The sequence below is a fragment of the Triticum aestivum genome, chromosome 2B (genome assembly GCF_018294505.1).
Source record: "Triticum aestivum cultivar Chinese Spring chromosome 2B, IWGSC CS RefSeq v2.1, whole genome shotgun sequence".
Lineage (NCBI taxonomy): Eukaryota > Viridiplantae > Streptophyta > Magnoliopsida > Poales > Poaceae > Triticum > Triticum aestivum.
This window is the reverse complement of record NC_057798.1, coordinates 674929095-674956232: the sequence shown is the minus strand read 5'-3', so window position 1 is coordinate 674956232 and position 27138 is coordinate 674929095. Positions and strand designations below refer to the sequence as shown.

The 27138-nt window shown below is 46.4% G+C and overlaps 1 protein-coding gene across 1 annotated transcript; it reads right to left on the bottom strand.

The window, feature by feature from the left end:
• Positions 1 to 20270: 20270 nt before the first annotated feature.
• On the bottom strand, positions 20271 to 22002 carry LOC123046643 (AT-hook motif nuclear-localized protein 23). Its single transcript, XM_044470039.1, has 2 exons — positions 21879 to 22002; positions 20271 to 21594 (listed from the first exon to the last, which is right to left on the bottom strand). Exon 2 carries the CDS (start codon positions 21560 to 21562, stop codon positions 20621 to 20623), a length of 942 nt encoding a protein of 313 aa, XP_044325974.1. The 5' UTR covers positions 21563 to 21594; positions 21879 to 22002; the 3' UTR covers positions 20271 to 20620.
• Positions 22003 to 27138: the final 5136 nt, after the last annotated feature.

The window sequence follows — 27138 nt, the reverse complement described above, 5'->3', positions numbered from 1 at the left end:
CTGTGGCTCGAATCCATCGAAGATCAAGTCTCCGCGGATGTCGGCTGTGAAGTTCAAACTTCCAAATCTGACCTGATGGCCAGGGGCGTAGCTTTCGATCTGCTCCAGATGGCCGAGCGAATTGGCCCGCAGTGCAAAGCCGCCGAATACAAAGATCTGTCCGGGGAGAAAAGTCTCACCCTGGACCGTGTTGTTGTTGATGATCGAAGGAGACATCGGGCCTATGAGCGACGACACAGAGGAACTCTCAATGAAAGCACCAATGTCGGTGTCAAAACCGGCGGATCTCGGGTAGGGGGTCCCGAACTGTGCGTCTAGGCGGATGGTAACATGAGACAAGGGACACGATGTTTTTACCCAGGTTCGGGCCCTCTCGATGGAGGTAAAACCCTACTCCTTCTTGATTGATATTGATGATATGGGTAATACAAGAGTGGATCTACCACGAGATCAAGGAGGCTAAACCCCTAGAAGCTAGCCTATGGTATGATTGTTGTTCGTCCTATGGACTAAAACCCTCCGGTTTATATAGACACCAGAGAGGGCTAGGGTTACACAGAGTCGGTTACAATGGTAGGAGATCTACATATCCGTATCGCCAAGCTTGCCTTCCACGCCAAGGAAATTCCCATCCAGACACGGGACGAAGTCTTCAATCTTGTATCTTCATAGTCTTGGAGTCTGGCCAATGATGATAGTTCGGCTATCCGGACACCCCCTAGTCCAGGACTCCCTCACCATGCATGCATGAATATAACGAATATCTGCATGGTGTGGTTTGGAAACGAGCATGTTATAATGTATACACATTGAACAAGGTCAGACTGATTTGAATTTGAGATACCGATGGCAGACATCATTTTGCCACATTGCATCCGTGCATGGACATAATGTTCTAATTGGAGATGATGGGCGGCTTTCGCATCACATATCTATATCTATACCCCTATATATATATTATTTTATATTTTTTTATATTGTGTGCGGGTAACTTTAACTTTGAAAGATGGTCGTTGGATGAGGCGAATCCGATGGTCCAAAGATGGCAAATTTGAGCACTACTGGCCGTTGGATATCATCTAGATTCCACCAGATTTCGCCATATGTATAATCTAGAAGACTCCATGGTTGAACTTAAGCATAATGCACAAACATCAAAACACAAGCACTTCTTATTTGTTCTAGAATCTTCCGTATCAGAATTGCCGAAATGTTTTTCTACATGATTTGCCATTATTTGTTTTTACTTTATGTCTTACAACGCACAATTCCATGAGTCTTAAAATAGATTAGCTTTCTTATAAAAACTAGATGATTTTGAATGAAATGAACTATAAGAATTAAACAAACATCTACATCATGCATATATGACTCAAAGCTTACATGCTATAATGTGGTATTTATTCATAATTTGGTTGCCAAATCTCATGCGTGCAATGCACGTGTACCTTACTCTAGTCTAAATTGTGTTTGTGTGTGTGTTGTGTGTGTTGAGGTGCAAATTGTCTTTTTTTGGGTACACGTTAAGGTTGTTCTTCCGAAATTTCAAGTCGCGCCTTGTTATGCCAAAAATTCAAGCTAGCGCTCTGTCTATCGTGCTGTGAAACTCCCGCCTCTTCAACCCGCGCCTTGTTAGCCCAATATATTTAAGATATATCTTTGTCTCGTTGTGCTCCGACAACTCCCTCCATCTCAACCTGCGCCTTGCTATTCCGAAATTACAACGTGCGCGAAAACTCCCACCTCCTGTGAAATCCCGACATGCGAAATGCCCATGGTACCCCTGAACCGAAAGAACCACCTCAAATCGGTGGGGGTACTTTTGTAACTTACCCAACATTTCGGACAAGCGCGTCCCTAATCCATGGTTCCACACTGCCATCCCATCCGCCCACCCATTCGTACACCGAGACCGCGAAAACCCGCGACGAACCCCACACCTTGCTCCGTCCGCCACCCATCCGGAGCCTCTTCCCCGAAGACGTCGTCCACAGCAACACCTCGACGTCCCTCATCCATCGTACCAGATGAGGATCCGTCGTTGATCTCATCGTCCCGCCGGTTCAGCCACCCCGTTCTCCACCTTCAAGGAGCTTCCCCGATGTTCCCCTCATATTTCGTGCCACCTCCATTACCACACCACCGTCTTCACCTGCACCACCGGAAGAGCATCATCATCATCGTTTCCTCGGATGAAGCTGCGGCCTAATCGGCGCCACCAAAGAGGTTGTATACTAATCGCCGCATTTTCTTCTTGATTCGATCTCACGGTATTGCCGATGCTCGGTCCCAAGCCGACACGGCGCGACTCCATCCATGGCGGCATCGCCGGCCACTTCCTCCATGGTGTTGCTCCCTCGACGGTGACGCCCACATCAATAGGAGCTGCTGCTGCTTTAGCTCTCGCTCGCACTGCTGCTCTTCTCTTGCTCTCGGTCCCCTGCCTGGTCTGCTCTTGCTATTGCTCTTGCTTGCGCTGCTGCTCTCGCTCTTGCTCTTGCTTGCGATGCTGCTCCGATTTAGCTACACTTCAGTCGACTGAATTGCCTGTTGGGTCAGTCGATTTTCAGGGGGGTGGGGAGGCTCACCGGGGTGAAGGAAGAACCGGCCGCAGCGGGGAGGGGGATCGCTAGAGAGGTAAACCACTATCTATCTTAGGGTTCAGGGTGGGGGCGGTGATTGCCGGCGCTGGCGGGGCGTTGGTGGGGCGGTGGCATGGGGATCGCCTGAGAAAAAGCTCGGCACGGGGGGCCTAAAGAGATGGCCGGGGCCGCGGCGGACCGGTGGTGGGGGGTCTTTTCGGGGCGGGCGGGGCGGCGCACCGCCGGCCGCGGGCGGCGGGGGGCTGCTGTTAGGCCGGTGGTGGCTGGCGGCTCAGGGGGGTGGAGGTTGAAGATGAACCGCAGGCCCTTGATTTCGTATCCAACGGCTGCAAAATCGACTGACCAGAGATTAAAAAGTCAGTTGACCGACGTGTAGCCTCACCTTGCTAGTGCGTTCAGTTGCGACAGCAAAATTCAGTTTCGATAGTTAAGTTCAGTTTTGACAGTTAAATTCAGTTTCGACAGTTAAATACAGTTTCAACAGTTAAGTTCAGAGATGAGCGGCTGATGTATTTTACATCTAGCACTTTGTGGTTATGTATTTTACGTCATGTATTGGAGATGCTATTAGAATTCCACTCAGGTTAATGTTGTTCGTTGTCTCTCTTGTCCTGCTTCAGCCTCGGCGTCGTACAACTCACCGGAGCTACTCCAACGGCGAAACCCTCCATCACAGCGGAGCAGTACCTCGGGCTCCATCTCCAGACGCCTAAGATCTTCTTCCCCTCCTCCGACAGCCAAGTCAGCCAGAGCATCCTCACCGGCCAACCCAATCACGCTGAGATCGACATGGCTTCGCCAAAGAGGTTGTACACTTGTTGCATCTCTTTTTTACTCTACATGTTATATATATATTTTCCACTGAGCACTCGTAGTAACGGGAAATACGATTATTTTATCCTACTATATGACAAGCAGTGAGGTACCAGGCAACTTAGCTATCCATGATGGACTCTCTTGAATGCCATCATTATTTATCTCTGTGCGTTTGAGCTGTGCATTTGTCAATGGGCCTGGGAGTTGAGCTAGTACGGCAGTGGCCTGGGTCCAAAGTAATAGAAGTAGCACAAAAAATATTTAGTGTAGGATTTTCCTTGCTCAAGCCTGCCTACTAGAATCGCCAGTGCTTGAAAGTAAAAGTGAATGAAAAACATAGGAATTGGAAAGTTTCCTATTGTACTACTTTTCATGAATTTGGTGCAAAGGAATGGAGCAAAGGAAAACTATAGGATTTGTTCCTTTAGTGTCTCCTTGAAATAAAAACCGTAGGAATTCTAATTTTCACTTCTCCACCTTTTCATATTCCTATTCATCAAGCACAAGACTAAGGGATAGTAGCACAATAGCACTATAGCCGTACATTTTCTTGTGGTTTGACTCAATCTCACCATGCTTTTTTGCATCCTGTGATCTTCCAATTGTTGTGAATGAAACACCCAGATTGGCAGAAATCCTGTGTTTTTAAATTCTCTGTTTTGCACGTGCATTCCTATCCTATTCGTATCTATTTCCTATCCCTGCATTGTTAGAATCCTCAAATTCAAACATGCCCTTACTCAATTACTTCTATTACAGATATGTGTCAAAGAAAACCTTGTGTTGTTTGTCCTGCTCCTGCGGCACTGTGTTCCACCCCAACTCAGCTGCTCCAACGAAGGAAGGGTTCACCACAGCAGGGATCCGCTCTCCAGACTGTCTTTCGCCGCCTCAGATCTTCTTCCCCGCCACCGGCAGCCACGACAACTGCATTACCATCATCAACTGAGCAGATGACCTTGAGGACTACACGGGCAAGAGAGGTCACACTCTTCCATGTCTGCTTACGTTATGCGTCGCTTAATATGATGACATGCTACATTATCGTCGTGTTCACCTATTAGACTCCGAGTCAGGTCCAAACTAATGCTGAAACTTGAGTTTTTAAATGGTTGTGGGGTACATATTGGGGCAGCAATCAGTACTATTTGTCTACTATCTGGTTAATCTCCGGTGTCTACTATGAGTTTCATGTTGGGTGCAAACAAACATTAAAGGAGCCATTATCTGTATTTTTAACTAAAGCTATTATCTGCCTGCTATCATTGGTTTTGGGTCTATCCACAATTTTCTACCATCACTCTGGATTTCTGCATGCACTCCTTACATAATCTCACTATGTTTTATTCCTATGCATGCCAGTTATTGTACACAATGGAACTGATCATGTAGAGCAAAAGAGACGAGCCTTGCATGGCAATAAAATTTCATGCAGACGTCGTTCCATGGTGGGCACAAAGGCAGCCCCCCCCCTCCACCCATTTCGGATTGTAATCAAGAGGAAGATAACTGTTCTGAGGGGGATTCAGAAGGAGAAGACCACTCCTATTTACCCCATGAGGTCTTCGCTCTAACTTGGCATGCTGATGTTGGTAATATCATGCATATGGTGCCTTGCATTGCTTACTGTATACATTAAAGATGTCATCTGCTTAGTTTAGACATGCTTTGTGTCAATGCCATCTGTTTTAGTTTCTTTATCGTATATGTGAATCATGCAATGCCATCTTGTTTAGCCATGCATCATATATGTGAATTTTGCAATGCCACCCTGGTTAGCCAGTCATCTTATGTGTGAATTATATCATGCCATCATTTTTTTATTACATGTTAAATTTGTCAACAATTTTAGTACATTCAATTACTCTTCCTGTGCATCAGCCATTCGGCACGGTAGTGGAAAAATATGGAGTGGAAACAAGGTCTTCGGAGCAGACAATGCTATCTGATGAAGCGCATGTCTTGCTGGTTACCGGTAGCTCCTCAGAGGAGGATTCAGAGATAGATGACCAGTCATATCCCCCCCCCCCGAGGTGCATGCCCTAACTTGGCAGGGTTATGTTGCTCATATTGTGCGTATGGTATCTTGCATTCCTATGTCATTTGCTTAGTTTAGACATGCTTTGTGTGAATGCCACCTGTTTAGTGTCTAATTACCATATATGTGAATTATGCAATGCCATCTTGTTGCAAGACATTATATATGTGAATTATGAAATGTTATCTTGTTGCAAGGCATTATGTATGTGAATTATGCAATGCCATGCTGTTTAGGCAAGCGTCATATATGTGAATTATATCATGCTGTCATTTTTTTATATTTCTCATTGCTTTTGTCGACAATGTTTGTATATTCAACTACTCTTCCTATGCATCAGCCATTTGAATTGGTGATGGAGAAATCTGGAGTGAAAACAAGGTCTTCAGAGCAGACAATGCTACCTGCTGAAGCAGATATCTTGCTGGTTATAGATAGCTCTTCAGAGGAGGATTCAGAGGCAGATGACCAGTCCTATTATCCCCCTGAGGTGTATGCTCAAACTTGGCAGGGTTATATTACTCATATAATGCATATGTTGTATTGCAATGCTTAGTTTTTACATCATATACACAATATTGAATGCCATCTCCTTAGTTGACACATCATATATGTGATTGCCCTCTGCTCACTTCCTTAGTATATAAATCATATATTTGAATTATGTCATGCCATGATGTTTACATAGACAACATGTATCTGAATTATGGCATGCCAACCCATTTTCTAAAGACATAATATAGTTATATCATCTCATCCTGTTTACATAGTCATCATATTTTAAATTATGTCATTCTATCCGTGAATTATATCATGCCATCATGTTTCCATCGACGGCATGTTTGTGATTTATGGCATGCCAACCACTTTAATAGAAACATTGTATAGTAATATCATGTCATCTTGTTTACATAGTCATCATATTTTGAAGTATGTCATTCTATCCTGTTTAGTTAGCCATCATACATGTGAAATTGTGTCATGCTATCATGTTTAATTAGCCATCATATATGTGAAATTATGTCCTGCTATTCTGTTTGCTTAGACAACATAAATGTGAATTATTTCATGCCCTATTTTCTTCCCTACTATCCATTGCACCTGTCTATCTTACAATGTCTGTACATTCAATTCTTTTCTTGTTTATCAGCCATTTCAATTGGAGGGAGTGATGGCAGTATCTATGGGAGTAAAAACACAGTCTTCAGAAAAGATTGTGCTACATGTCGATGCAGGTAGAACCACGGTTGTACTTGCCCAAGAACCAGCCCCACCACACATAACCCACACTCATGCAGATTGTACCCCTACCCAGTTGGACAGAGAACGAGCTACACCCCTTCTAACCCCAACCCCAGCAGATAGACACCCAGTTCCCGTTGACACAGCACCATCTCCACCTCAGAGCACCCCAACACGAGCAGTTAGCAAGGCAACTGCAGTGCCCAAATCACGAGGACCACACCACTCCGAACCAGAAGTCAACGCTTAAAGTAGAAGAAGAATTGTTCTCAGGTTAGGTTCCGTAGCTATGGTTCATACTACTTTGCTTTTGCATCACTATATTTACTGATACCAACTAATTTCAAATTTGAAGGATGCAATTGAAACTCCAATGGCGCAACAGGTATGTTTTAAACCTGTTTCTTCAACGTGTTTGGCTGTTTGCTGTTGTAACTTGCTCTATGTTGATTTCAGTTTCAATTGAATAAACAGTTATGTTCTCATGCCATGCACATTACAAGTGTTGTTATTGCTGTGTAGTTTCCCACACTTATATTCTGTCTATGCTGCTTTGTCTTAAATTGATATGATTCGAACTGTATCTATCTTGATTTGGCAACATAAACTAGAATGATATAGACCATACAGTGACCATACTACATAGATATATGTTTGTTTCATGCTGTTATCCTATCCACCTTACTACTGAACTGGTTTACCAAAATGAGTCTCATATACTACATTGTAAACCTGAGATGTGTTTGCTTGTTTCTCTTTTAGAACGCGGATAAAATATTGGAGAAGAGTACCCCCTTATGCAATGGTAAATGAAGTAATGCAGATAAGGTTCAAGATAGTGAGACATCCCTGTTGATCTCCAAGAAAGCTGATAAAAACTATATTGAAGACACTGAGACAACCCCAAAGTCCTGTCTTGATGTAGTGTTCGAGTTACTGGCTACCACTGCTGGCACCAGCTCTTCGAACTCGTTGCCTGAATCAGTTCGGCTTCTTGAGTCTCAACTTCAAGTTGAAAGACATCGATCAGATGTTATGCGACAGGAAGCCGAAGGACTGAGGAAGTCCCTGCAGAATTCAGATGCATACTTTCTGGTGCAACAGCAAGTGCTGGAGGACTTAAGCGTCAAACAAGAGAAAGTTAATAAGCTTGCTAAGCATCTTGCCCGCATTATGGGTACCCAGGATATTGTTTCTTGAGCTCTTCTAAAGTGGTTTCAGTTCTGGACTTGTTTTGCTGCAGCGATTATAAGCTGCTGTGTTCCCTATATTCGCACAGGTGGCGAACTTTGATGCCCAGTGGATGTAATATGTGTAATAGCCATGATAGCCTAGCGTAAGTTGCTTGCTTATTTATTTCCTTGTTGTCTTGTTTATTTGTTTGCTTGTAGTCAATGCAGTTCTTTTTCTGCGGTTTGCTAGTGGCTGCAATAACCTATTTTTCAAAACTAGGCCACAATAACCATGGGCTAATATTTATTGTAGTGACATTGGGCCTCCTACGAGCCGTAGAAACAGTGGGCCTTCTACGGGCCATAGAAACAGTGGGCCTTCTACGGGCTATAGAAACAATGGGCCTTCTACGGGCCGTAGAAACAATGGGCCTTCTACGGGTCGTATCATCAATGGGCCTTATACGGGCCGTATGATCGATTGGCCAAACATGGGCCAAATAGACCGCATTATGGCCGTAAACAGGCTAGAGTTGGAATCGTCCATTCATGGGCCGACCATAATGGGCCATCATTAATAGGCCGTATTTGATGACGCTATGAAAATGGCCCAACGTATTAACGGACCACAAACGGGCCGACTGTAACCAGAGGCTAAATTTGGCCCACAAGCAGAAAATGACAGTAACGGGCCGTAAGTAAACCAATGCTGGAAATGAGCCCAAGAATAAATGGTCTCTGAGAAGGCCAAAAGATAACATGGGCTGGAAACGGCCCAACGGAATAACGGGCCGTTAATGGCCATAAAGTGATACACTGTTCTTTACGGGCCAGTTTCACCTCGGGCCGTTAATGGGTGTAAAGTGATACACTATTCATTACGGGCCAGTTTCACCACAGGCCGTTAATGGGTGTAAAGTGATACACTGTTCATTACGGGCCAGTTTCACCACGGGCCGTTAATAGGCCAAGAGTTACATAGGGCCTCATATGGGACGAAAGACGTCATGGGCCATACATGGGCCAGAAGTGAAAACAGGCTGGAATCATATTGGATGGCCCAGATGACGCTACTGGGCCTAATTCGGATAGGGCGTAACGGGCCTTGGGTTAGCGGGCTGTAAATGGGCTATATGAGAACAGGCCGTTAACAGGCTTTCCATGGGCCGGCCCGCCACCTTTTGACTAAGTCAAACGGGCCGGCCTTTTCACAGGAATGGGCCTCTGTTGGGTTGTGCCACGTGTCGACGTATCATAGGCGCCTTCTCTCCAATGAGTGGATGACATCTGTCCCAGCGATGAGCCTGCACGTGTTTCCTCCAGCCAATGATGATTTTACACGTGCAAAATCCCCATTGGTCAGGGCTGTTAACGGGTTATCGGATCCAAAACCCGACTCGATAGCTTAACGGCGTTCCATTATGGTGGATGCCACGTGTCGGTCACCCTTGACGAAAGCACTTCTGTGACGCGCGATTTATCATCATGGAAGTGGACACTTCCGTGATGATAATTTTGGTAATGTCATGGAACACTTCTACGATAGCACAGGTATGACTATCTTGATTCTGTCATAAAATCGTCATCGATGTACATGCATGACAAAAAACGCGACCTACTGTGACAAACACGTATCATCACGGAAGTGTATTTTTTTGTAGTGTTGATTGCATGCTTAGGTCCCATGCAAGAAATGGGAATGAATGTCAAACACCCTGCCACCATCACTCGTCCACAAACATTGAGATACCTGATTTTTAAATTCTAGTAAATCCAAAACTCATCTGAAATTCATGAAACATGGCATGCTATCATGGTGTGGCATCAACATGCCGTCGTAAAATTTTTGTCCCATTTAGGGCAGGTTTGGGTATAAGCTTCTCACAAACCAGAGCTTCTCACAACAAGCCTGATGGTTTCGTTAGGGAACGTTTCACCTTTCTGGACGAAATGATAGCCATTGTCTCTTCTTGATTTCAATTTTTTCTCTAGTGTCAACATTGAAAATCATGAGTGGTGTGTTAAATTTTGGAATTTTCAGGGTTCGTTAGGACATTCCTATGCATTAATTGAGTTTTCAATGCATTTATGTGCATAATTCAAATTTGAACTACATGCACATGCTCTAATGCATATAAATTGGTTTAAAATTCAAATTTGTGTCCTTGGTTGCATGCTTAGGTCCCATGCAAGAAATGGGAATGAATGTCAAACACCCTGCCACCGTCAGTCGGCCGCAAACATTGAGATACCTCATTTTAAAATTCTAGTAAATCCAAAACTCGTCTGAAATTCATGAAACCTGGAATGTTATCATGGAATGGCACCCGACATGCCATGGTAAATTTTTATCCCATTTGGGGCAGGCTTGGGTATAAGCTTCTCACAAACCAGAGCTTCTCACAACAAGCCTGATGGTTTCGGTAGGGAACGTGCCACCTTTGGGGACGAAACGATACCCGTTGCCTATTATTGCTTTCAAAACATTTCTAGTGTCAACATAGAACAACAGGAGTGTTGTGTTAAATTTTGGAATTTTTCGGGGTTCGTTTGGATACTTTTATACATTAACTGGGGTTTCTAGGCATTTTATGTGCATAATTCAAATTTGAACTACATGCACATGCTCCAGTGCATATAAATTGGTTGAAAAAACAAATCTGTGTCCTTGGGTGCATGCTTAGGTCACATGCAAGAAATGGGAATGAATTTCAAACACAAGGGCACTATTGATTGCCGGCAAAACGTTGAGATGCTTTGTTTTTAAATTCTAGTAAATCCAAAACTCGTCTGAAATTCATGAAACTTGGCATGCTATCATGGAATGGCACCCGACATGTTGTGGTAATTTTCATGTCCATTTTAAGAGAAGGTGCACTCGAATAACAGTCAACAAAGGCATTTTGAAACAACTAGCTGTCACTCTAACATCGCAAGCGTTTTAGATAGAACACCCGTATGTACACTGACAGCTTCCCCAGTAAGCCAAGGGAAAATGTGCTGAGCATGATTTGTGCAGCTCTTCATCGCAATCGTTTTAGATAGAACACATGTATGCAAATTGAGAGCTATGGTCTTCCGCAGTAAGCCAAGGGAAAATTTGTTGCGCAGGATTTGTGCATCTCTTCAACGCAAACGGTTCAGATTGAATAAGGTATGCAAAGCGAGACTTCGGTGCTAAGCCAAGAGAAAATTTGGCAAGCAGAATTTCTACCTCCCTTCAACGCAAACGGTTTTTTCGGATGACCCATGTGCAACCACGTACAAACATTTTGGTAAGATTTGCATCTGTCATATTGGGTATATTGCCATTTGTCAAACTGGAAAGATTGACACTTGTTGATCTACTAACATTGCCATTTGTCAATCCTTGTAACACTGGCGATTTGTCAAAATATGCAGCTAAAAGTCACTAGCACTCCCTAATTTTTGCAACTAAAATTCAGTAATTAAGCATAAATTTCATTCATAGATTAAGCATTCATGCTTAATTTATACAAACAGTTCAACTCGACAGCTGAACCAACCAAACTTTTCCCCAATGGTTGCCAACCACATACTGAAATAGCTAGTTCAACTATATAAACTAGCTAATTTTAAGTACGTTGTATAGTTCTACCACATCTATAGTGAGATGAACCAAACAAAATAGCCCCTAAATAATACAACTACTAGGAGGGGCTTTGTACTACTTCCGGCAGCCTCTCCTCTGCCGAGCACGCTCAGTAAGAGGAAGAGGAGGAGGAGCCTACTGACGAACTGGACAACTTTAATACGGGTGCCTGCCGCTGCTACACCTTCAGCGATGCTCACCTCGAACGCCCTCTGCCGCTCCAGACGACCCCTCTCGAAGCAGCTAGACTGCTCGTAGATCTCCTGATTCCTCGCCTCTGCGTCGGCGTGTGCTGCGGCCACAGCGGCGGTAAGGCTCTTCGCGTGCTCAACGAGGCGCTCCTCCTCCTTCCGCAGGAACTCGATGTAGCACGCAAGGTCGCTACGGCACGTGCGGGCCTCCATCTCCGCCTCCCTCCTTCGGGCGGTGGTGGCGGAGTAGGTGATGATCCCGGCGGTCGACGGTGGGCTGGCGGCCACTGCGGCCGACGATGGGAAGGAATGGGATTTTGGGGGATTTCACTGAGTCGGGCGGGAAGCTTGCACGGGAACCTGCATGGTTGCGCGGGAACGGGCTCGACGTCGTTTGGCCAAAAGAACACCCCCGCGCTGTGGTCAAGCTTGTGCTCGAACTGTCTGTGGCAGTAGGGTGACAAGACGTGCAAGAGGAGGACGAAAGGACACATACACATGCGTTTAATAAAAAAACGTTTGCGATTTAATTACCTACTATACCCCGTCCTAGTTTATAAGTAGGATTTAATTAATAAAATACGAATTCATGTCACCAAAGATTATATAGTTGGATTCGTATTTGAACATAGTTTCTATTTATATAATTTTTGTAACATGGTTTAACATTTTGTTGGTTAAATTTGAGGTTATATACCAGCAAGCGTTTGCCCACAACACACACGGATTATTCCATCACAAATATCTAGGATGGATCAACTGCATGACACGTATCGCACATGTAACTCTAATCTAATCCGTGCTTGATGTCTCCGACATCGCTCGTACAGTTTGTTTTATTTTCCATGTATCACTGTGTTGGCCTCTGCTCGCGTCCCTCGGCAAGCTCTGATCGCCGTTAGGCGCCGCGGCGTGCTCTGCTCGCGTCTGTCAGTGCGCTCGGGTTGTGGACAACTTTTCCTTGTGTGTTCAACTGCTCGGTTGAGGCGACCGCGGAGCGCTCTGCTCACGTCCCTCCGATCCGCGCGTGCTCTACCAGCGGTTGGGCCCGCGCACGATCATGTCGGGGGCCCCATATGCATGCGGTTGTGCCATGCAAGTTGCCTCGCGATGCAGTTACGTGCGGCACGATGGAGTTACGCGCTGCGAATTACAACTGCCATCAGGGCGTGCCGATCGATATTCTAGGCCGTCTGGCTTCCCCTTTAATTCCCGCAGCCATTATAACCTTAGTCTCTTCAACTTTTTGATCGCACCCCACAACACAACAAGCACACCCACGATGACACATAGAGAGGGGATGTCTAGCGGCACTCCAATGGATTTCGGCGAGCATAAAGTGGAGACCCACGCGAGGGAGATGGATCTCTCGGTGGTGTACACCATCGACCCAGCCGTGGTGGACGACTACATTAACACCTTTGAGCAGTTGCTTGCTGGAGACAAGTACAAGGTGGCCGGCATCGACCTCCCGTACACTGTCGATCTTCCCGGCAAAGATCAGAAGGTTGTCGTTGCCCAGTTGTGTGTGCGCCATCATGTCCTCATCTACGGCTACTGCATGGTCACAGAGCCTTGCGTCCATTTCGCCAGGTTTGTCAACAGCACCGACTACAAGTTCGCTACGGTGAAAACCACCGACGATGTAAAAGCGCTCAGGGTTACGGGCTTGGCCTGCAAGAAACTTGTCGAAATCCGTGAGCACTACAGGGTCTGGGGTAGCACGAAGGACTCCCTAGTTGAACTCGCCTCGGCCATAATCGACCCCTACTACGAAAAGATGAAGGGGGATGCCCAGAGAACAAGTCATGTATCCTGGCATAGGGCCTGGATGCGGCGACTGGATGAACCTCACCTCAAGTTCGCGGCCAAGAGCGTGTACACATGCTACGAGATGCACAGGCAGATCGTTGACATGAGGAAGTGCCTCGTTATCCAAATCGACGAGCCTGGATCGAGCCACAAGCATAGCAAGTGTCACAAGCAATAGATGATGATCAGGTGATCATTTATGCTAGTTAATCATGCATGTAATATATAGTTTACTTTGGTGTGTGGAAATGACATGTGTGCAGTAGCCACCGGTGTAATTATGCATGTAATAGTTTACTTTGGTGTGTGCAAATGCCATGGTTGTAGTAGCCACCTATGTAAGTGGATTTTAATTTGGTTATACAATCATGTATCCCATCGCACAACACACACGTCTTATTAGCAGCAATCATCTGTGTTATTATCGGTCTTCGCACACATTTCTGATTACATACCTGCTTGCCGCGTATCACACACATCTTGTTATATTGAACCGTTTATGTTCTCTTGTCTCAACACAAATAGTTCATCCGAGTGAACCGCATGCCGTATATCGCACACACCTTGATCTGGTTAACCGTTTCTTTTGTGTTGCCTAATCACAAACAATTCATCCTAGTGAACCATATGCTGATTATCGCACACACCTTCATCTGGATGCCCGTTTCTTTTGTTGCTCCTCATCCTAAATAGTTAATTGCACTGAACCGTATGCCCTATATCACACATGGAACTAAAATCTGAACCGTGTTTGATGCATCCGTCATCGCAAATGTTTTGCACCTTTTTGACGGTTTTTACACCACCATTTGCGATTAATGCATCGCACATAGTTTCATCAAAGGGTCTCTAATCATAGTGTTGCGTTAGCAGCATCCTGCACTAGTCGTTGGGGCACACCATGAGGTGGTGCTTGATCACCCCGCGCGGAATGCCAACCAGGTCCGTCGCCTCCCACGCAAATACATCCTTGTTTGCATGGAGGAAGCTGACCAATGCCTCTTCCTGGTCCCGGAGGAGATCGGCGCCTATGGTGAAGGTAGCACCCGATTCCTCGTCCTCGTTGACCGGCACATGCTTCGTCTCGGCCCAATATTGAGAGAACAGCTGCTTCTTCTTTGCCGGCGCAGCCCCCGGGCCCTCCATAGCGCTCCCTGCGCTCGGCCGCACGGTCACCGCGGCTTTGAAAGTGAGCTTGAGGGTCGTGAGTGCATCCCCGGTGTCACCTTCCATGATGAGGACACCGCTGCTTCCCGGCATCTTCATGATGTTGTAGCCGGGGTGAGTTGCCGCCATGAACTTGGCGAGGGTCGGGTACCCGAGAATGGCGTTGTATGGGAGCCCAATGCGGGCGACGTCGAAGTCGATGTGCTCGGTACAGTAGTTGATGCGCGTCCCGAAGGTGACGGGGAGGCGGATCTACCCCAGGGGATGGGTGCTGCCGCTGCCGACTCCAGAGAAGGGCTTGGTGGGGAGGATCCGGCTGTGAGGCACATGGAGAAGGCCGAATGCCTGCACGGAGAGAACGTTGAGGCCGGCGCCGCCATCGATGAGAGTACTGGTGACTGCTATGTTGCAGATGGTGGGGGTGCAGAGCATGGGAAGCGCGCCGGCACCGGTCGTGGTCTTGGGATGATCCCTAGAGTCGAAGGTGAGGTCATCCTCGAGCGCGCCCAGCCTGGAGGGGGCCCCTGGAGCGACTGGGCGGCCCCCGCTTGACAAAAGAACTGCTTGACATGTCAGTCTGAGGCCGACACTTGTGACCCATCGAGGATTGCCGCGATATTGCGGGGCGCCGGCGCTGCGAAGTGTGCGATGAACAGGCCACGTGGCTCTTCCCAAGAGGCCATCGAGGACTCCGGTAGGTCGAGGAGCCAGGAGCGTGGCATATCTGTGAGATCCATAGGGAGCCAATTTGCCATGACCTTGTCGTGGCTTTCGCATACATCTGGATGAACTCCGCAGGGTCCGCCATGCCATCATACCGCGGCAGCAACTCCGGCCTGAACTTCGGCGTTCATTGCACCCGCCGCAGGGCAGGGGAGAAGGACCGGTGGCCCGTGGCGCCCCCAAGCGCGCCCGGCGGCCCACCGAGTGGAGCGGCGCCTACCATGGAAACAAAGTGGCGAAGGCGGAGCACAGCTAGCGAGGAACCAATCTTTCGACACGTCCCCTACCTGGCACACCAAATGTCGGATTCAGGGCTCCACATACCCAAGGAAGGTTCGAACTCTATGGCATGTGTGAAGAACTCAACCTCTCTAGCCAGCCAACGCGTTGCTCTCACGGCCTAGCTCGATGAACAGGAAAGGAAATAGACGTGACAGTTTAGCCAGGTTCGTGCCACCTTGCGGTGTAAGACCATACTCCTGCTTTGTGGTGGATTGGCCTCGCGAGGGGCTGAGGATGAACTAGTATAGAGGAAGAACTACCTCATGAGGTTCGTTCTTGTGTTGGTGCTAGCTTCAGAGGTCTCCCTCCTTTCTACGGTGGCGGCTAAGCTATATTTATAGTGGCCTGGTCCTCTTCCCCCAAAACTTAGGCGGGAAGGGATCCCACAGTGGCTCATTTGAAAGGGGACAAGTAGTACATCCTATGCTGACGAAAAGTGGTCTTCGCTTGCAAAGCTCTAGTCATGACGCCGTGGTGGGCTCGGCGATGGTCTTGTGCACGGGAATGGAAACCTTTGGTTGATTCCTCGGGACCCCGCGCCTGCGCTTGCCTCCTTACCACCAAAGAGGAAACCTGCCGCTCTGCGACCGCTGGCGCCTGCCTGGCCTCGGTAGTCATGGCTTGCGTCACCTCAACCTCATGAGGTGAGCGCTTGCATAGAAATCTCCGCTCCTCGGGTGGCTGCCCGGGGAGGCCGCTCCCTCCAGAGGTCTTGGTGTCGCCCGCCTCGCGAGGCTTGGCCCCTCGTGAGGGTCTTGCCTTGTCGATGTTGAAGATGGGTTGTACCAGGCCGTCGATGGAGCCACGCCGTGGGCCGCAGACAGGCAAGTCTGTGTATCCTGGTTCCCAGAACGCCGACAACCGGGAACTCCGCCCGTACATTCACATACATGTCCTAATCCCATTTCAACTAATTATATTTATTTTATGTAACAACATGTTCACAATGGAAGTCACTGTGATTTACGAGAATGGTTTGCTTCATTCATTACATAGTACACATTGTGCAATTTTGTAATACATCCTAATAACATTAACTCCATGTATGTAGGTCCATATAACAGGAGTGCCAACCCACTCTTCGACTCTTCATTGATACATAAGAACTGGACTAAATATATTCATGCCCATGAACGAAGCCGAGCACAATATAGTCATTCCTCTTCTTCAAGAACGTCAATGACCCGATTGTCCTTCACCTGGAATGTTTCACCCTCTATGACGATGATAGCTTTAGATGCCCAATATGTCTGCTTTGGCACTTGTATTGGTACACTTGCATGATCAACCATGCTATATGTACGGTGCTATTTTGTGACATCAATCAATTATGCAATTGAGGTTGAGCATATATTTATTACATTGATTGATAAGAATTTTGTTGTCTGTCTATGCTCCAAATCATATTCTGACCAATTTGATATGAATTGCATATGTTAAATTATAGTAAAGAAAACCTATTGCCTCGATCACTGTGCATTGGACACGATTTAATAAAACAAACCGTATGCAGTGGATATCTACAATACAAACAACTGAAGAAATGAAGCCTCTCTTTTGGGTAGTTTAATGCACATATTCTAGAAGAAAGATATTATGCGCAATAAACAAAAGGACCGCACATGATTTTCTTTTCACCACCCGTCAGAAATAATGTACCATCGCACATGTTTCCCATAAATTAATTGTAGGTGATTGTACTCATTATCACACATGATTTGTGGAAATGCAACTGTGTGGTGCGGTTTTGCCATCACCCGCAATTTCTCTTTGGTCAGCGTTTATCCCCTCCCCCCCCCCCCCCCCCTCCCAACACGAGCCCATGCGAGCACAGGGTTCTAGAAATTGTGTGCGATTGGGGGCCTGAACGGTGTGCATAGCCCCAATCTGTATTGCTGCGGGCACTCCTGTTCCCGATGCCATCATCGCACAATACACCTTCCTTCATGGAGATGAAAGGAAGATAATTGGCTGTCCAAAACAAGGCAAGGAAAGAGAAGCCCCGTCAACATCGAGAGAGTGAATCGGAGGTTGTTCCAAGTCCCAACATGCAATAGCAGAGAGGTGAGTAGAAAAGACCGCGGTGGCTCCTGTAGAGGAGAAATTTGGTCACCCCCTAGGTCGGCGCTCAGGAGAGTGATACATGGACAGACTCGACCATCGGCAAATTTCACACTTGTTATGATGGGAATGGTACTTTCCAATATTTAACGAAACTCTACCTGTATTGATCCATGCATATATACTAAGCTGGGGAACATACAACTATGGATCTATAATTTGAACTCGTAGTTTTGGTGTATCTAACATGCATTGATCCTTCTGTAATTGATCAATATATATTTTTAGCGCAAATTGATCAATATATTGATCCCCGATCAGTAAATTCCATTTTGAACAACATATTTAATTTGTTATAATGTGAATATTTGAGCGCGTAACCATATTGTAATTTGGACTAGATTAAAGTCTCCTTCCCATTTCAAAAGATTGAGGAGCCGGTGTTTTGAAGCTGTTTAAACTGAAGAGAGGTTGAAGTGCAAAATCAAATGAGATAATTGTTAATAAGGTTGTATGACTAACGTCTTGTAAAAGAAGTATACTATATATGCATGATAAACGACATATGTACACGTCAACAAATGGATGACAAGTTGTTAACTCACGCCTAATCAACCAACGGGTAGGCTGGGTAAATCTGCAAGCTTCCAATCTAACATTAAATCTTATTCAAACTAGAATATTGGTGCATAGATCTTGTTATACGTCTAAAAGGAGAACTAAATTAATGTGCTTAATTTTTTTCACAGTGCGACAATTATGTGAGTTGGGTTTGGAATTTAATCATCCAGATATTTATGTGGTACGCTATAGAAACAATACAAGTTTAAAACTGGAATTACCTATGAATCACACCAACATGCACAAATGTGGATGGCTTCTCAATCAAACGACCAAACTAAGACAAAATATACTGAAGCTTGCAGATTGTATTAGTTGAAATTTGTCAAAAAAAAACATGGTTAGCATTGTATGTCTCTCCTCCTTTCTTTAGAATACAAATGGACATTTCCGCAAAAGAAAAGAAGAGGAGAAAGGTGTGATAGCTCCCGGGTGTCCCTACACTCTTTATGAACAGTAAATTCAAAAAATAGGAAAAAATTCAAAAAAATCTGAAACTTCACGACATCAGATATGGTCAAACTTTGGAAGTTCTTGCAAGTTTCATAAAAACAAATCATGCAGAGAAAGGTGTACACACGAGTTTCAGATTCCAGTGCTAATAGAAGTGCTCAAAACTTCAAACACTGAAATCTATTTCTTTGTGTAGAGCTCCTCGAGTGTTTGTTTGGCATGAAAACTTGCAAGCACCTACAAAATTCGATCATATATGATGTTGCAAAGTTTCAATATTTTTTGAATTTTGTTTCTATTTTTTCTGGATTTACTATCATAGAGGGTGTAGGGCACCCGGGAGCTGAAAACCCACTCTCGTTAAATACACATGGACAAGACTGCAGGAGTGCAGGTCTAATACAGAGAATAATACAGTAAGACTGAATTAGACAACGTAGTAGGCAATCGAAATATATACGGAATGATTTGACTGGCAACTATTCAGTGAAGTTATTTAACTGATTATATTTTAACACTAAGTTGGGCTTCACAGCAACAAAATAGGATTTGGATCCCAACTATATATTCAACACAAATGAAACATACACAGATGCATATTTAAGGACTCTACAGAATGATACAAAGAATTAATATATCTCAACACATGAGAGGCGTTCCTGCATGTTATACTCAGATTGGCACCTTGAAATGCATGCATGTTCTTCAAGAAAGGAGTATGCTTACCATCTACCCAATTCTACATATAAAATAATTATAGCAACTTGTTCAAGGGAGAGTTAAGCCACCATATGAACAGTGACAGAAGACAGAGAGGCAATAACGAACATAACACATGTCAGCAGTGGAAACCTTAGGTCTCTAAATGCGCAAGTTCCAATAGCTTCTGAAAACTATGGTTCTGTTCTTTACATTACTCAATAGGACAAGGAAGGAAGAACATTGGGGGAAACGTTAAGTGGTAGTAAGAAAAAGAAAACATAGGCAGACAGCTGAGGGTTCCCCATGAGCTATAGCTAGCTTGTTTCTGTGAGGATGCAGTTAGTAGTAGTACCTTTGTGATCTTTAAACAATGGCAAGCATGCACACGTGTGAGAACAAAGAACTGTAACAAGTGAATTGAGATGCAATTCCCAATTCGACAACTCCAACATAAACTCACAACCAGAAAAGAACTAACTGATGATATGATTATGTTAGCTCAAAGCTGAACTGTTGTGAAGAGTAGTATAATATACACACATCACTTCGTTAGACTACACATAGGGCATCTAACACCTTTGTATGACACAAAAATAATTACCCAAAAGCATGCACACAACACATCGATCTATCTAATAAAGTAGGAATTGACAGCTTAATTAAGCCCACACGAACACTAACAGCACTAAATTTTCTTCCTTATCGGCTGGAATCAAATCTGTCGTCCACATAAAGAACACACCAGCAATACCAAGATGACTAGACCCATGCATATGGTCGGACAAATTGAGGGATACTTATTTAAAGCCATATTGAAAATCAAGATCGAGAAGGTTACACAGGCCACAGATTAAGGTTCAGGAGAGACAAGAAAAGGAAATAAAAGAAGAAGAAGAAGAAGAAGAAGAACAAGGAGGACAACATGATCAGAGATCGACAAAACACTACGAAATTGTACAGAGATAGAAATAGTGCAGTAGACGATAGATTGTTTCCTTGGGTCGTTCTTGTGTGCGTGCTCTAACCTTTTTGCAAACTGCCCTGAAACCTTGTGGTTGCTCATCGTGATCTCGCCTTCTTCCTCCGACAGCAATTACACCGATCTCCCAAGCACCTGTGAGAATTCAGAACTGTGGCCGTCCGCCGGCCCAGCCGTGGCCGTCGGCACCGGGCGGGAGCTGCGAGCCGGGACCGCCGGTCATGTTGTTGAGAGGCAGCTGGTTGAAGAAGGGCAGGCCGGCAGCCGACGGGTCGGGAGGGAACGGGACGCCGCCCATGCCGGCCGCTGCCTCAGCGTCGCCGGGCTGCTGCATCTGCATGCCTGCCGTTGCAGGCGGCGCCTCCTCGTCCTCCAGCGGGAGGCGCTCGTAGGCGACGTTAGCGAAGGACGCCGCGATGACGATGACCGGGCCCGCGGCGTAGAGCGCGCCCACGACGTTGCCGCCGACGACCTGCCCCTGCCCCCCGGCGAGGAATATGGTGAGGCTGGTGGCGCCAGGGGGAGCCGGCGGGGGCAGGAAGGAGCCCGAGAGCGACAGGATCTCGAACCTGCCGTGCAGGGTCACGACGGCGCCCGCGGGGGCCGACGGCTGCCGCAGCGTCACGTTGGTCACGATGCCGCTGCCGCTCAGCACGCACACGCCGCGCTGCCGTCGGCACGCGTACGTGGAGATGCACTCAAACACGTCGCAGCCGCTCCCGACCTCCAGGATGTGGGCGCGCAGCGTGTTGGCGCTCTCCCGCGTGATGATCACCGGCGGCTTGGGCTTGTTCTTCGAGCCCGGGGGGCGCCCCCGTGGCCGGCGCGCCACCATGTCCCCAGGACCGCCCCCGCCGCCGCCGCCCGCGCCATCACCGGCGGGGCCGGAGGATGAGGAGCCGCCGTCGTTGTTCTCGCCGTACTGGGCGCCGTAGTTGCCGCCGTTGCCGTTGCCGTTGTTGTCGTCGTCGGCGGGCTCGTGCTGCTGCTTGGCGTAGCTGTTCTGCTGCAGCTGGAGGTCCGGGTGGAGGTGGTGGAACTGGTGCACGTAGCGCGTCGCGGCGGTGCCAAGGTCGAGGCCTGCCATGCTTCTCTCTAGCTCATGTACTGATGTACTAGCTAGGAAGCAAAAGATTTAGAACTCCAAAAAAGCAGGGAAAAAATACAGAGAGAAAAATCAGATTGAAACAGAGTGGTGTCTTGTTTTTAGGTTTAAAAGGAAGCCTTGGAAAAGGAAGCAATGATTTTTAAAGCGATGCAGTTGTTTATGCTCCTGCTTGGTTTTTAAAAACTCTGGATCCACAAAGAAGCAAACAGGGAAGAAACTAAACAAAGGTGCAAGAAGATAGTGCTTGGATGGAGAGGAAAGGAGAGGTGAGAACACCAAAAGAGAGAGCACGCACTGTGTGATAAGGCGATGGCCGGGAGAGGAGGAGAAGAGAGGACGGCAAGCTATGAAGAGGAGGAGATGAGAAAGGGGGAGGAGGAGGAGAGGGGGTTTGAGAGCTTCTTCCAACCAGTAGGAGGAGGAGGTGCAACATGTACATAAAATAATGGGAGGAGAGAGAGGGAGAGTTTGGATGGGAGAACAAATTCTTGTGCATCCCTCCAGCTGTGGACAAGAAGAAATGGTGCGATGACGCTGACATGTGGGATTCGGCGTATGCGTGAAGGTGAGGCCCATGCGGCAGTTTCATGGGTGTTTTGTGTGCGCTGGTGACAGAGAGGAGACTTTCGGCGAAGGGGCGCGGGGTGAACTATGATGCACCAATGTGATGCATGGCGACAGTGATGGCTTAGCGTGTCCATTGGAAGCTTTATGCCGCTTAACCAGGGTTAGGTGCTTAAACCTGAGGTTAACGACCACTAATCCGGGATTGATACGACTTAGGGTAGAGGTTGTTCATACCGCGCCCCTACGCGTGGGTCCCACTTCCAGCGCATTTTGCCCTAGGATCCTTTGCTCCGCGGTTGGATCTGGCCCTCATCGAGTGCACAAACTATGCCGCGGCACTACACGAGTTTGGTGGTTCAAATCGACCTTTGTAGTCTTTGTATATGCTACATTTTTCGAATGTGGTTGGAACATTAAGGTCACAAGAGTTTTGCATCTTAGCCACCGAATGATACTTATAGAATAATGCGATTAAACTTCCTTTTTTTCATTCTTCTAAAACTTGTCAAGCCCATTTTCTTCACGGAAAACGGTAAGGAAGACCCCCACTACGCCATTTTATAAAATAATTTGGTGGTAATTTTACAGTGGAAGGAGAGTAACATACCAAAACCTTCATTTTCAGTGTTTATATTTGCAATCTTCTAGCTGAATTCTTTTAATTTCGACTATTTTTGACAGTGGATAGCTCATTGGAGTTGTTTCATGTGGGCAATTGATAAATAGCATAATATCTATGCACGGTCTTTTCTAAGAGAATAAAATGTATGCAAGGTATGTCTTTTCTTTTGTGACGGCCCGTCGTGTCGTGATGTAAAACAACGTTGATGTGCCACTTTCTCTGGCACACACTTTTTACCTAGCTTCGTAATATTAATTTGGGGGTGATCACTGACTGCGACATATATAGGTAGGTTAGTATTAGCTTCCCAGCAAGCATAGTTTTAAGTGGGATTAACCTAATGATTAAGCTGAGCAGCGCTTACTTTCTTTAGCTAATTTAGCTACCACCGTGCCCATACATATGTTCTAGGAGATCCAAGACACACAATTAACTAATATGCATGCGCGATAAGTATATATGAGATGCAGTTCTCTCCAACATTAAATTGAAGTTCCAACAATTGATTGATGCATTTTTAATTGCTCATTGTCCTTTCGAGTTATACTTTAGACAAGGCTATTTATAATTTGGTTGTATGTAGTTTACTCATAATATAGTATGTCAAGTCAAATGGATGACCCGCATCATTCTAACTCCAGCTTACTTTATATGATCTATCTTATCAATTCGTATACCGGTAACCGGCATGCCGTACTTTCACTACGTGTGATGACCTAAACTTTGGACACTAGGCCTACTTTTTACCATCTTTTCATGAGACCAATTAACATGAGTAAACTCACACCGGTTTTCCCAAAGTTGTACAACTTTTTTAATGTTTCTCCTTGATCCTTTGGAGGTAAATCTATTCAACCACACGCGTGGTAGTTTTCAACTTCGAAGACATGGAATATGTAACTTTACAGGAAACAAAACATAGGCCACCTATAGGAAAGAACACTAGTTTATGTACTCTGACAAGTTGTATTAGTTTCATTGTTTATGTAACTATATAATATAATCAGCTATCAATCATGTAACTTTATGAGAATAAGGACAGATCGTGCACCCATGCTTGGTGCTTATAACTATACTAATAGACTGCAAAAATCTCTTAGCGAATGCAATATGTTCTTTTGAGCTTGTGGATGGGGTATATATTAATGAGATTATTTACTTGCTTCTATATATTCAAGTTACAATGTACCAATAATATGGATATTATATGTATGTCCAGCATGATTACAGTTCCGGAACTGCAGCCGTTGTCTTTTAATAGGTTTATTCCAACCGCTTCTGTTATTTAGTAACCATCACGAGTAACCATGAAAAGTGACACCAGCACGGGTCGTATACTTTGAGGGTGGTCTTAACTTAATTGCTCCATTATCTCCAAATATATGCAGAAAATTATTCTGGAGATCTCCATAAACATGTCTGATTTTGAAATTCCCATTCAACATAAAATTCCATAACGTCTATATTATGTACACACCACAAACATAAACAAAGTGACAACTCTTATAGCAAAATACCGCATAAATGATTTGTATAGCAACTCGAAATAGGCTTTCGCCCCGCTTTATAAATAAAGCAACGGTCCATACAATCCATGTTCGAACAACACCCGACAGACAACGGCTGGGGCCACAACACACTCAAGCCCAAGAAAACGTAAAAAAATAAGAAAAAAAAGGCACCTAGTGGCAGCCGCATAGCGGCACTACGAGGACGATAGTCAACGCGCCGAAGCCAGGAGTGCATCCATCATAAGGAGGACTCGTTCGCGATCACGCTGCCTCGAGAGCGGGTGCCAGCGCTACAGAAAAGCAAGGAATTTGAAGAAGGAGTAAGGTGACTTCCTCGGAAAAACCTTTTCGATTACCATCTTATTATGAGTCATCCAAACAGTCCATGACATAGCCGCAAAAATAAGCCAAAATAGGCGGCAATGTCGCGACTACTGTAAAGCTCTGCGTTGGAGAAACTCCGCGAGATTTAGGGCCTCCCAGTCGGGCCCTAACGCCTCGCAGACGTAAGTCCATAACACCCTTGCCGCCGTACAAGAGAAGAGGATTTGGGTCCCTGTCTCTGGTACTGCACCTAGGGGGCATAGACCATCACCAGGTCCGTGCCGCTTAAGTACCTCTGTCCCCGAGGGGAGGCAATCCCGTAGTAGCTGGCAAACAAAAATCTTAATCTCTAAGGGTACTGGGGGGTGGCTTTCCATAGCGGGGATAGCCAAGGAGTGGAAGGTGGCAGGCAAAGGGCATGGTATGCCTTGCTCACTGAGAACTCCGCCGTTGGGGCGAGCCACCAGGATACCATATCCAGATAATCCGGAAGCACCAGTGGTAGGGCGGCCTGCAATCTAGTCCAGTCGTTACTCTCGGCTTGTCCAAAGGTACGACGAAACCGGATGTTCCACTGTCCATCTTGGAAAGTCATGGAAACTTGTACAGGCGGGTCCACACAAATCGAGAATAAGCTAGGGAAGCAAACGCGTAATGGCTCAGTACCCAGCCAAGGATCCAGCAAAAATTGGATCCCTTTCCTGTTCCCTAAGGAGAAGGAGATCCCTAGGCGGATGTCCTCCTTAATCCTTAATTTGGATGGCTCGCCGGAATTGTGAGCCCTCTGGTCGGTTGCATGCTAGGAGTGGCTCGCCCCTAAGGTATTTTGCCTGGATGAGCTATAACCATAGCCCTCCCTCGCCGCATAAGATCCGCTAGACCCATCTCAGCATGAGAGCGACATTCATGCGGCGGGATGCAGTAATGCCCAGGCCACCATGGTCCTTAGGCATGCAAATATCCGCCCACTTTACCATGTGATACTTTTGGCGGCCGTTGGCTGCCTGCCAAAAGAACCTAGCGAGATCCTTATCGAAGGCACTGTGGACGCCCTCCGGTAGGATATACGTCCCCATCATGAACATGGGGAGGCTCGCTAGGTTGGAACTAATAAGGATCTATTTGCTCCCTTTGGAGGAGAACTGTCCTCGCCAGGGCTCCGCTCGAGATGCCACTCGACCCACCAAAGGGTCGAATGCACTCGTCAGGATTTTCGAGTCTGCCATCGGCATCCCCAATAAGTAATGGGAAATGAGGTTAGGCTGCAGTTTAGGTTATCCACAATTCTCTGTTGTTCCCCCGCAGGGTAGCCTAGGATGATGACCTTGCTCTTGTCAAAGTTAATCTTGAGTCCCGACATAGCCTCAAAGAAGAGGAGTAGGAACTTAAGATTAACTATGTCGAGATCAGACCCTCCCACCATAATCATGGCATCATCGGCGTACTAGAGATGAGTGACCCCTGCTCCCAGAATGAGGTGACCAACAACTCCCGAGAGGTGGCCGGCCCTCCTAGCTTTATCCAGGATTCCCGCCAACACATCCACGACGAGATTGAAGAGAAGAGGGGATATCGGGTCCCCTTGCTTCACTCCCGTAGAGGACAAAAAGAATGGCTCCACCTCGCCATTAATGTTAATTGCTGTCTTGCCAGACCATACCAACTGCATAATCTAGTTGCACCATCTATCCTTGAAGCCTCTGCGCTGCATGACTAGCCGCAGGAACGTCCAGTCTAGCCAATCATAGGCTTTCTGGAAGTCCAGCTTGAGAAAGACACCCTTATGTCTGCACGATCGCACCTCATGGACAATCTCGTGAAGGGACAAAATACCGTCATGGATCTGTCTCCCCTTCAGGAATGCTATATGAAGTGGGCGATTCATCCTCTTAGCTACCGATGCGAGTCTAGTCACGCATACTTTAGAGAAGGTGCGCTCAAGAACATTGATAACTATGATAGGCCTAAATTGTCGAATGTCCGTCACCCAACTACTTTGGGTATCAGGGTGATGACACCAAAGTTTATGCGCGCCATGTCAAAAGTTCTGATGTAGAATTCATGGAACATTGGCATGATCATGGGTTTTAGGACATTCCAGAATTTCAAGAAGGCAACTGGCAAGCCGTTAGGCCCCGGTGCCGACCCCTCCTTCATCGAGGCGTCGTCCTACACACCTCTTCCGATGAGAAAGGGATAGTAAGTTCTGCATTCTCAATGTCAGATAACCTGTCTGCTAGCGCCCAGAAATCATCCGCCAAGGATACCCCACCACGGGGTTCTGCCAAGAATAGAATGGAGTACTTCCGGCATCGCCCATTAGCAATTGCCTGGAAGTAAGCGGTGTTAGCATCACCTTGAAGGAGCCATTTCTGCCCCCCCCCCCCGACGTTGCCAGAACAGTTCCTCCCCCTTGAAGATCGCCATTAGGGAGGCTTCAAGGGAGTACCCCCGCAACCAGTCGTCAGCCGATAGACCAACTGAATGAGCAGTCGTGTCCAGGGCCTTAATCTGATCCAATAGAGCCCTTT

Excerpts from the sequence above, each read along its gene's own strand:
- LOC123046643 (XM_044470039.1), bottom strand. The coding sequence starts at position 21,562 with ATGGCAGGCCTCGACCTTGGCACCGCCGCGACGCGCTACGTGCACCAG.